This window comes from Colias eurytheme, chromosome 16 (assembly GCF_061535395.1).
Source record: "Colias eurytheme isolate Ceu_HAF_F1 chromosome 16, ilColEury1 Martin Lab GWU primary, whole genome shotgun sequence".
NCBI classification, from domain to species: domain Eukaryota; kingdom Metazoa; phylum Arthropoda; class Insecta; order Lepidoptera; family Pieridae; genus Colias; species Colias eurytheme.
Genome location: NC_142995.1, coordinates 1,823,746 through 1,836,774, shown reverse-complemented (window position 1 = coordinate 1,836,774; position 13,029 = coordinate 1,823,746). Strand labels below are relative to the sequence as shown.

General features: G+C 31.1%; 1 protein-coding gene across 1 annotated transcript in view; it reads right to left on the bottom strand.

Moving 5' to 3' along the window:
• LOC149901571 (A disintegrin and metalloproteinase with thrombospondin motifs adt-1-like) overlaps window positions 1-9,620 on the bottom strand; it is a 44,915-nt gene extending 35,295 nt beyond the window's left edge. Inside the window, exon 1 of the mRNA XM_090110911.1 lies at window positions 9,193-9,620. Within this exon, the coding sequence (XP_089967037.1) occupies window positions 9,193-9,279 (87 nt within the window). The 5' untranslated portion in view covers window positions 9,280-9,620. The remainder of the gene's footprint in view (window positions 1-9,192) is intronic.
• Between the last annotated feature and the right edge of the window lie 3,409 nt (window positions 9,621-13,029).

The window sequence follows — 13,029 nt, the reverse complement described above, 5'->3', positions numbered from 1 at the left end:
TGTTATGTAACTTATCTCTTGTAATACTGGGTTAATTGAATACGCGTAAGGTATTTAAATTTGTAGAGTATTTAAATGTCTAGGTACTACGGCATTGGGCAATAAGTTTATTAGAAGAAAAGTACAAGCTCTTCTACGTCGTAAATTCCATAACCACAAATGTAAAAAATTTTAAGTTGTGTTTCTTTCACTAAAAGAAAGCTATAAAAAGACATCTCTATGGATTAAAAGAAGATTAAAAGGCATATGTCATCTCAGGAGCTATACTTGTACTATACTATTGGTCCGATTTGAAAAATTATTTCGGTGTTAGGTAGCCCATCTATCGAGGAAGGCTTTAGGCTATATATCATCACGCTAGGACCAACAGGAGCGGAACACTGCGGGTAAAACCGCGGGGCACAGATAGTTATGTATAACCGCTAAACGGAAAAACAACATGCAATCGAGAAGAAAAAGGTAAACGCGTAAATAATCTTAGGTTCCAAAGGAAACGGCTCTATTTATGGTAATTTTAGTTTTCTATTTTGAGTGCTTATTTTACTCACTTTAAATTTGACTTCGCCAAATGTGTTCTTACGCCGAAAACTCGAGAACGGCTCAACCGATTTCGTTAATTATTTTCTTATAATATTCCGTGAAGTACGAGAATGGTTCTTATGGAGAGAAAACGTAAACATGTACCGTGTGCGAAGCCATGGTAGACCGCTAGTTATAAATAATAATGGTGACAGTGACTTGTTGGGTACTCTTTTTAACTTGAATTATAATTGAAGATATATATTATTATAGTAATTATAATAAAGTATCATTACAATTGAGGTTAGCGAAATGATATTCAAGTGTTGCACTCACACAATCTCGATAAGATTAGAAATTTACTCGAGCACTTTCAACGATACGCAACGTTTGTTCCGAGATGAGATGCTGTGATTATTTGCATCGCTTCCTGCTATTCATTTAATGTTATTTTTAAAACAAACAAGAAATGTTGTAATGGAGACAAAAAAGCTAATTTCAATTTATACCTAAAATGAGTAAGCAGTAGAAAAGTATTTTCATTTAGTAAATACGTCATAACCAGGGTAATGTAAAATTAATCACATAAATATTATTCATAAATTACTTAGTAAGAAATGTCTTCCTTTTACTTTAGTAAAAATGAGTCATAATTTATTTATTTAGGCTATAAGTTATTGATTGTAATAGTGATCAGAGTGGATTTACTTATAAGTTATCAGTTGGACATTAGGTTTTCAATTGGAATTCATCGGTCTTATTAAATAATTAGGAAATTTAAAGCCCTGTAGGCCGAGCCAGCTCTACAAGTTACAACTGTGTAACATTGTTATGCTTCCCCTATAATCTAAACTACAATAGAATTACGGCTGCTAATCTCATCATACTTAGTTTCATCTCAACACCTTTTCTAAATTATAACTCAACAAATTGCGACCGTAGATATAAAAAGACAAATGAAACAGCTTAATGTAAGCTCTATTTTTAAAAAGCTTTTAAATACAATTATAAATAAACTCTTTTTGTTTAACTTTACTACATTACTTCATCATCAATTAACCTTGACATAGATACCCTAGATTTCATAACATACTTAATTAATAGTAAGGCAAATTGTTGAACACAATGAGGTGGTATTAATAGGTAAATAAACATTATAATTATTTGAGTATTAAGGTGGATCCGTTATTGCAAGCAACGAGCTAATAATTCTACACTCTCTGGTGTCATGGTCGCATGCAGGAGGTTATATTATAAATGGATAATTAATTCATTAAACAATTTTCATAGAATGGTTCTTCCGAGATGTATTACCTGTTTACAGGAGAGCGTTTTTTGGTATTTTCTTTCTCATTCAATATTTTTTCTCTACCATATGAAATCAAACTCAAAAGCCTTAACATTTATTTATTCAATACTAGCGACCCGCCCCGGCTTCGCACGGGTGCAATGCTGATACTAAATACACTACAGAAAAATTGTGAACGTTGTACATAGGTATAAAAATATAGCGGCCCGCTCCCGCGGCCTCCGCGCCGGCATCGCACGGGTATAAAATACATAGCCGGGCGGCCGCAAACGCTACGTCCTGCAATTTTTAAATCTGTAATATCTTCGAAAATATTCACTTAAATCATACGGTGTAAAGGGCCATATAGATCTATATTAAATGAACAATGTATCCATGGTATTTAATTGGTTAAGGATTAATGCTGTATTGGTTAAAATCGCTTCGAAAATTAGCCATTATTTGTCGTAAAAAGTAAATGACAAAAAAAAGTTATTGTGGGTTATCCATAAGAGATAGACATATACCATCGCGGACTTTTCTGTAGACCTTTTCAATGTGTATAATACTTAGTACATTATTTTGATAAAACTCGTAGGGTTCAGCCTGCGTTTGCAATGTAAGCGGAATAAATGTAATTTTTTACGACATCACATTAGAAACCTCAAAAATAACAGTACTTCTCCACTACTTAATGGATCTTATTATACATATAAACCTTCCTCTTGAATCACTCTATCTATTAAAAAAAACCGCATCAAAATCCGTTGCGTAGTTTCAAAGATTTAAGCGTACAAAGGGACATAGGGACATAGGGACAGGGAAAGCGACTTTGTTTTATACTATGTAGTGATGAAGATTTCATCTAGGAGCACTTTTGAATAGTCACAACGTATTTTAACATTTACCAATCGTTCTTTTAATAAATCGAATGTAGTTCAACCTCATCATTTGGCAAAAATGATCTAATAAATTTTTCTACACTTTTTTTAACGACTCTTAAGTCTATTCCAAACTATTAAAATGTATTGAAGCCTTTAAAAACGAGACGATAGAATACGTGTGTGTTAATAAATTTGTTTTTGTTTCCTAGTCGTTAAATTAAGCTCGCGTTAAGCTCACAGTTTCATATGGAGTCATTTGGTTTTATGTAGAGAAACTGCTTGTAATTATTATGTGAGAGCACTTCGTGACTTGAATGTGAATGCCTTTGTATAGCAAATATGCGATCGTGGGTTAGTATGACATGGGTTTTGCGAATCAAGGATTTTTGAACGGATTTTAGTTTTATATAATTAATCATTGTATATGTAGTGGACTTTTCTGTCTTTTTAACATATTTCCTGGTTAATTGAAGCAACTTTTGCGTTTATTTACTGATTAAAAAATTAAGCTTCGCCCACACACTTAGAATTGTTGTCACAACACTGTTAAAAGGACGATTTCGATTCAGCGTTGATTAATTAGCTCTTTCTCAATACAAAATTTTGATTATCATTGAAAAGCGTTATCACGCTCGCAAGCACGCGGTAATAGCTTTCCAGTGATTAACAAAATTAAAGTGCTTTAAAAGGCAACATACAGAAATCTATACTTTCAAACTTTTAATAAACCTGTAATACATTGTACCTACGTTACCAATCAAATAGGAAATATTAAAGAGCTGTTGTTAAACTTCTTTTTGTAAAGGCGTCTGTTCTTGCGGACATCTTTTTTTAGATACATACACACAGATCTTTCGTGAGATAATCATATTCGATGTTTATCTAACATTGACAGCTATAATTATTAATAGCACGAGACATAACAGCAGCACAAGGTAGCATATGCGTTTGACGCATGTTTCAATTTTGATATAGAAACTTTTATTATTATTAAGTTACTGAGAGTAAACGCCTATTCGATATATTTATATCTAAGTATGAGTCTTGTGAAAAATGGAATGGTTCCTACTGATTTGCCAGATATTGCTTATTCAAATGAATCTTTAGTTTGTGCTTGTTCAGTCCATATTTTGAATGAAGCTCGAAGGTTACTAGTTGAAATATCAATTGCAGATAAGTTTTAAAAAACTTAGTATAATAATGGTTACGTGAAACATTTTTAATAAAGGCTATTTGTTTGTATTATTACTGTCAGTGTTACTTACAATAACAGTACTTACTTTATTTGATAAGAAAATTATTTGTTTCGCTCTGGACACGATAAATGGATGCACGATAAAATTGTCTTACACTTGCTGTTGGTGACAAAGTAGCTTTATTCGTTTACAGTTAGCTTTTGTAATGTAACGGATTATTATAATATTACTAGCGGTCCGCCCCGGCTTCGCCCGTGGTACATAATATTTACGTTTTCCCTACATAAGAACCATCCTCGTACTTCAAGGAATATAATAAAAAAAGAATTATCGAAATCGGTTCAGCCGTTCTCGAGTTATGCGCTTACCAACACATTTTGCTATTCATTTTTATATATAAAGAAGATGATGACATTTACTGTGTACATAGATGATTACAATTAATATGGTAAATTTCGATATATTATGTAGTAACTAAAGCTCATTGTGTTGAAATTAGGTACATGTTGTTTATTAGTTTGGGTTTTGTATTGAATTGAGAGGTCATATTTTATTAGAAAATAGCTTTGCGTAGTCAAAGAATAACTCGCTTAGTTCCTGTTCCCGTGAGAATTGAGATCTCAAACTAGGTATGTCTGTAAATTTCATCGAAATCCGATTATTCGTTGAGGCGTGAAGAAGAGACAGACACACAGAGTTACATTCGAATTTATAATATTTAGTTAAGCTAATCCTTATGAAAACATCGTCATTTACTCAACTGCTCCAATTTATTCAATAAAGATTGGTTTACATTTCAACTAATTTATTCAAATTTAATTTTCTCACCTCACTATAAATAACAACAAAGTTTGCACAATACTTTAGCAGAATCATGATCCAACAGAGCTTTATACAATAACCTTTAGCATTCTCGACCTAATTCTGCTCAGGTATTTTACGAAGCAATAAAATTATTGTTGAATAAAAGATACATGCGATCATTGTATTTGATTATCATGTTAATTAGTTGTTATATGAAGAATTTATGGAGTGAGATTAACCAAGATATAATGAGATATGGAATAATATATGGGCCCTCAATTTTTGCTCATATACCTACAATATGTGTGCCTTGCCTTGCCTTGTGCGAAATTTTGTTGTAATTCTTTGGGCTGGCCTGTTATGACCTGTTATTATTAGAGCGTTAAAATGCTGATAAATTCAAATATAATAGATAATTTAGATTTTACTAATGATTGAACTTACCTATCTAATATCTATTACCTTAGCAATAAAGAATAGTTTAGTTTACTTTGCTTTTTTTGCCGTGAATCGTAATACTAGTAATAATTAGTCTTAAAAAAAGACGATTCATGTAAGAGTCCAATAACAACATCGCTTATAACAAGAAAAATTCTTTAAGGAAAGGGACGTAGTAAAAGGAAATGCTCTGCCTTTTTATCGACAATCCAGTTCGATGCAGCATAATAAATTTATAGCCATACATATATGAGGAAATACTAGATGAAAGTGGTTCTATACCATCTGGTTCAGTTTTTCTATCATATTTTATGCTTATCAATCTTAAACATCGGTTGTTTTATGTAATATGTACTAATATTATAAAGCTGAAGAGTTTGTTGGTCCGATTTGAAAAATTCTTTCGGTGTTAGATAGCCCATTTATCGAGGAAGGTTCTATATATCACGCTAAGACCAACAGGATCGGAGCCACGCGGGTTAAACTGCGAAGGGCAGCTAGTTCGTAATTAATAGCTTATAGATACTTTATGACTCTTACATTATAATGAAGAATAAAGATTGGACTATTTGTAGGTAATTATAATCCATATAAGTACCTACGTACTCGAAAAATATTTGGTTTTATTTCGTATAGAGCAGCTATGTTCATTTCACATATAAAGAGTATCGCAGGATAAATATCTGATGTTTAATTGAAATTTCTTAAATAATACACTGTAACCTCCTTTCAAATTTTATTCCAAACACGTTTTTTAACAAACCGTACTATCGAAAACGTTTTCAGATAAACCATAATGTGAATCAGATTGTAACGACAAAGATATTCCAATATTTTCAATGATCACGATCATTGTAAGTCAAAGTTTAAGCAAAAAGAAAGTAAAGTACCTATAACCTTAAATGGCTTGCAATCTCTCTCTAAGGTTAAAGAACTAGCTCCTTGTTACTTTGGTTTCCAATAATGGTTTACGTAACTGACAGAGACATTGCTTGAATGCAAGAATTTAAATTGAAACTTTTATGTCTTTTTGTTATATGTTTATAACAATATGTCACGTTTTGAATCGTAAATACATAGACTTCAAGTAGAATACAATAACTATTAAATAATATTATCTGGGGCTTAGAGCATTTTAATGCTCTAAGATCTGGGGTAAATTCTTCTCGTCCACTATAATAAATAAAAAGGACATTTTAAATTATGTATCTAATTCTTACTAGATCGTAATTTTATAGCTTATCATTTTCTATTTTTAAACATTTATTTTTGATGTAGCTCTATACGCAACATCATTATATTTACATAAAATCAAATACCTATATAATCAAATAAATACAAAAATGTATACAATTGCTAATTAGTTGAATTCAATACTAAGTTAAAGTTTATAATACAGTATTTAATACAATGGTATGTGAGAGAGTGGTGTGAAGTATTTACAGTTCAGTCGTTTTATTGCGTTTTTATTAAAATCAGTTTATTGTACTCGACTTTTATTTGTTTTTTTTACCACATTTTGTTCTTGAATTATTTAAAAGTAAAAATATAAGAGAAATATAAAATAATTAGCACTGGGTATACCTACATTAAAATCCAAATATAATATGGTAATTAAATTTAATTCAAATAATGAATCAAAGCCTTTTTGTAAATATAATGAATTTTTTTTAAGACTTCACATAGGTAATATAACATAACTTAGACCCTGAAAAACTTAAAAATTACCGAACGGAACTTATACAGTTTCCCGATATAATATTATAATTAAAATATGTTTAACGGAAGTTTCTTTGTATAAAAATTAAGTAATTGAAAATGTACAACTACAATTAGTATAATTAAAAATTCCTTAAGGTCCGTCAGGAGGTCGCGATAATATAGATCTAACTTGTGAATATTATAAACTATTAGGTATATGTATGTTTTTATTTTGTCAATATTACGAAAGTGCCATACATTAAAAAAAATCATACTTTCTTCAAAAAAAAAGACTTTTCTCAATAAGCCGGAAGAGATCCATAACCTACGACACGGAAATCAGAGATATTTTACGGGTAACATAATATATTATCATAGTTTTCTCTATGACAGTGTGGAAACTTCACAGCCATTGAAAATCTTGCGCGTGCCACTTAGAATTTTTGCTAGATAATACTTTTTAATTAACCTGTTTTATAAAATGTATGTTCATTAAGCTAAATGTCAGCCCATCTATAACTTAATAGGCTGGACCAATTTGAATATTTTTAAATTGTGTGAAGTATAAAAATTCTAAAAAACAGAAACAAAAAAAAAAAACACGAAGTGCAGATTTGGTAAATTGACTGTTAAACTGAAATTTGTTATAATATGTAATATACAGTATTAGAATGAATTAAAGAACATAACAATATAACGAAATGATATTCATTTTAAAAACAATCAATTAATCATAATTTGAGTTGAGTTACATAGGGACAGAATTAACTTTAGTTAGCACAGATAAATGTGTATGCAATAAATATATAAACAATCTATCTTTGATAATATAATATTATTATTAATTATCGACATACAGAATTTTTATCAGGCTACCACGCGGCGCCACGAGCTAAACCTAGTTCATCACGCATAGCGACAACTTTCCTACGCCCGGGAAGTAAAACAATAGCTAGAAATTGAGAGTGGGTCGAAATTGTCCACTAGTCAAGGCTCACATTGAATGGGCCCAAATTGGACAAACCTTGAACTGGGCAGAACTGGTACAGGTTCAAATGTCACTAAGCTCTTTATAGCTCTGCTTTTGAATATATTTCAAAGATTTTTTTTGCGTTTTCGTGGACATTAATATCATTTTTATTTAAAATTAAAACACGTGTGAATTTATTAGTGTAGTAAATATGTGTGGGTGAGCTTCGGATATCGTATTATTTTATATATTTGAAATGTCGTTTACGTATTTTGAATGCCTACTGTATTAATTTGAATTAAATAAATTTTTTGCCTGTTAATAGACAAAATCCAAATAATTGTTTATCATTATGAAATTCGTATGAAAGTATAGGTACTATACAAACAATAAGTAATAACTAATAACTTACTGTGTGTGTCCGAGAAAAACTAGAAAGGATGGTAGGGATTTAATACCAAATTATACAAATTTTCCGACACTAATTATAAGGCTCTCATTTTATTGCTGCACTTTCCAATGGTAGAAGGAAATTCTTCTTCTTCTTCTTCTTTTTTACAAATGGCAACTCCCGATCCCAGTGAGGACGGATTCATCTTGCTCTAATAAATAGGTAATCTATAGCAAAAGTTCCACCCTGACCCAGATGTAAGCTTCTTGGTTCCACCTAACTATTATTATTATTAATAGGCCATTTTGGAGCATTCCATCACTGATAAACATTATTTTCACCAAAAACGCTTCGTGCTATCGAAATGTATAAGCTTTTTTATTGCAAGCAAAAATAGTAAGAGGTTATTGAACCCAAACGTCCTTCAGCTACGACCTTGAAAACGTAAACAAACTGAATACAAGATACCAGTCTTGTGTGCTTCTTTTTGATATACATAAGTAATACAACCGGATTTTTGCGATATTATAAATCACTGTTTTGGATTAAATCTTTTTGCTTTGATTTGGACAATAGCCAGCTTTGGTAGGTAGGTACTTCTAATTTTCAATAAAAATTAAAGAATCAATTTAACTTAATTAAGAAATTAATTAAATTAAATTTTAAGTTTTAACGGCCATTCCTTAATACGACGGATGTTCTCAATTTGTTTGATTAATTTTTCTGATTATTATTTATGAAATAGGAACGAAAAGAAAATCTTTCTTCGATAGGTTGGTGTAAAATGGTGATATGAAAACGGAAAAGTAATAATTAATAGGTAAATACCGTTACAAATCGGGAAAATTATTTCATATGACACAGTTCCTTAAAGCATTAGTTTTCTTAACAATCGTTTATGGAAATTTAATATTTAAATTTTCATTCAAAACAATTATTATTAGTAGAGGTAAGACCGTAAGAGTGGTTACCTGAAAATATAAAATAAATAAAATACTTACATCATTGTCAAAAAACTCCGCGCCGTGTACAGTTCGATCCAAAAAATACAATAAAGCTATTGTAAACAACAATCGACACAAATACATAATTACACTACACTAGGCATTTCCGTGAATTAAAATATGATTTTACTTGTTCATCTCGCAATAATATTTAAAAATATTTCCAAATTCACAATAAAAAAAATACTTTTAATTCCCGCGCAAAACTGACAGCAATTTTTTTTCTATACAGCCAGTCGCTTTATTTTTTTTTTAAAGCTAAACAGCCGAAAATTTTGAACCATAAAGAATAATAGAATTCTTTTTTAAATTTAGGCAGAAGTTTTTGTTTGTAAAAATGCACAGATAAAAAAAGTTATTGTCAACGTTTGACAACGACAGCGCGCGGTGTTTGACGGCATGCGACTGTGCGGTTTTGTGAAGCTGAATTAGAACGTTGTTAGGCGGTTGCTGTCGTGAAATACTGCTGTGGATTAAGGGTTGTTGTACACTGTCGGATGCTTAGAGATTGGATGATTTTTTTGTTTATTTTGTTTTAAGTAATAATATATTAATCAAAATATTTTCTTGGAATACAATAAATGGAATTATATAAAATTGTAAATTTGAGATACTCTCGGCTCAACTAAGTTGAAGAAAGAAATATTTTTAGTAGACATATACATAGTAAATTCTACTCTATTTGTAAAAATATTTCCACACGGTAAAGCTAGGAAAGCTATATTTTATACTAGCTTTCCGCCCGCGGCTTCGCCCGCGTTTTCAAAGAAAAACCCGTTCCCGTAGGATTTCCGGGATAAAACCTATCCTATGTCCTTTCTCGGGTATCAAAATATCTCTATACCAAATTTCATGCAAATTGGTTCAGTAGTTAAGGCGTGATTGAGTAACAGACAGACAGACAGACAGAGTTACTTTCGCATTTATAATATTAGTATGGATATATATGTACTTACTTATATATTTTTAATTTTAAAATAAATTTTATTGTGATTTATAACGCGAGTATTCTCATAGTCTATGCGAGTTCATAGCGTCATCAAAACTGTTGAAGTTCCAAATTCAACACTTTTGACGATATTTATAGAACTTTCCATAAGGTACAAATGATTTCACCCCGTATTAAATGCAACAATGCTGAAGGAAATCCAGGACAGATTTAAATGAACAGTGAGATAGTGAAAATCTTAGAGTTCCACTTCGATTGATACACATTGCGTGTTGGACAGAAAATCTATGGAGTCGCAATTGTGAAATAATTTCTAACTTAGTTATACTATAATTTGTAGTTCGGTGAAATAGTATACAATTGGGAGCACATAAAATTATGTAATTGAGGTAAGTTTATGCTATTATTGTATATTTAAGAATATTGATACTATAAATTTTAGAACATTGATAAAATTATAGTATACTAGCGGTCCGCCCCGGCTTCGCCCGTGGTACATGTTTACGTTTTCTCTACATAAGAACCATCCTCGTACTTCAAGGAATATAATAAAAAAAGAATTATCGAAATCGGTTCAGCCGTTCTCGAGTTATGCGCTTACCAACACATTTTGCGATTCATTTTTATATATAAGAAGAAGATTATGTGTTTCTTTTAATACAGTAATTGTTATTGATTGCCATCTAATATTCATACAAAAATAAAATAATTTTGAAATTGGAATTCGAATCTAGATCCGAACGTCCGCGTCGCGTAGGCTACTTTTTATTCGCGGACTAAACCACGAACTTTTACTAGTTTCTGCATATAATATTTTAAATCGACTCCACACCTCCCCTGTTCCACCAGATCACACCGATATGTCCCACATGAACCCATTGTTACCTTTCTCCCGATATTTCGCCGTCACTCGTTCGCATTGTTTCGGAAATCTCAAAAGAGAGAGCATTTCAACTCTATTAACCACGGAGTATTTATTCACAAATGTTGCGATGTCCAATTATGGCTGTAATGTATGGAAACTTGTGCAATTTGTTTGTTGTTTATGGCTTTGAAATAAATAAATATAAGTGAACATTAGAGTTAGTTATGTATAAGTAGAGTATACTCCAGAAGGTTAAGTTGTTTAAAATACAAATAAATTGAGAGAATCAAAGTACCTAAATGAAAGTAAAAGAGAGTTATTAAAATTATCCATTTGTAATTTTCTGCAAGTTTTTCACATTAGTTAGGGCCGGCGCAAATATGGTGGAGCGCAGCACAGAGAATTTTTAATTGTCAAACATGTCAAACTATTATCGAAATAGTCCTCATCAAAATCATGTTACAATTAAATTATTCTTATAAAATATGTCTGCACAATGAAATTAAAACAAACAAGCCGTAATCCTATTTTCCAAGTTTTTACCATACACATGGGAAAGTTGCAGTAATTACAGGATTTAGTAACAATATGAAATGTCGCAGTGTGGGATTACGATTATATCAGTTCACATTGCTATGGGATGCATTTGTAATACTGAGATTGCTAATTGATAACTTGAAACGAGATGTAAATTCTAATTAGAGGTATTCATGGATCGTCATAATATTATAGAACTATTTATGGAGCAGATACAATATACAGTAACACATTTATGTTTTATTAATCAAATAGCCTAACAATAAATCTAATCTTCTTTCTCGTTAATTTTCGTATCACAATATATTGGTATCATACTCCGAAACGGCTTGACCGATTCTCATTAAATTTTGAGTCTGAGAATCGGACAAATTTTTTTATCCCCTTAAATGATAAGAGTAAGGCAGAACAACGTGTGCCGGGTTAGCTAACTAGTAATATTATAAAATTATCTTTTAAAACATATATTTATCTGCCCTCTTCGATACAGTATGACCATTCATAAACTGCCTTTTCACTTATTTCTGTGTACAAAAAAAAATGTGTGCGTGTACTAAAGTACACACGTAAGAAGTGAAACTTCTTTATGACCTTATTTTTTAAAAAATAATTTACTATATGCAACTTTACAGAAATATGTCGAATCACGCGTGGTAGGGATAAGAAAAAGATGGCGCGTAACGGAAAAATGTCACGCGTAACGAAAAAATGTTACACTAAATTTTTTTCCAACCCCGATAAAGAAGTTTCACACTTCAATAAACTATGTATTATGTATACCTTTATTATGTAAGGTACAAAATCGATTAACTTATCTATTCGTATCAATCTATTGATTACTAGATTTCCGCCCGCGGCTTCGCCCGCGTTTTCAAAGGAAAACCCGCATAGTTCCCGTTCCCGTGGGATTTCCGGGATAAAACCTATCATATGTGTTAATCCAAGTTACCCTCTATATGTGTGCTAAATTTCATTGTAATCGGTTCAGTAGTTTTTACGTGAAAGAGTAACAAACATCCATACATCCATACATCCATACATCCATACATACTTACAAACTTTCGCCTTTATAATAGTATTAAGATCTTCAACTAGAAACCCATCTAGAATATCAATTTGTCCATGTTACAAGGTCGTTAGTATGATATAGAAACCACTTTCAATCTAGATTCAACTTCAAGATGTGCTTGAAAGTCCAAACGACTTACACTTTTCTCCATTTTCCATTACGTTATGTAGTTTTTAATTGTAAACTTGGATCTTATAGGTTGTTGGAATAATTATATTTATTGTGGCTAGTAACCAAATATTAGTATGCTGTTTAAATTATCTTTATTTATTTATTTATAGAACTGCTTTATATTTTTGTAGAAAACAAAAACAGACAATACAATTGTAAATTAAATAATAACAAAAAATGTCTTAACAATCAAATACTTAGTCCGTTTTACCTATAAAAACTTTCACACACAATTCGCAAGAT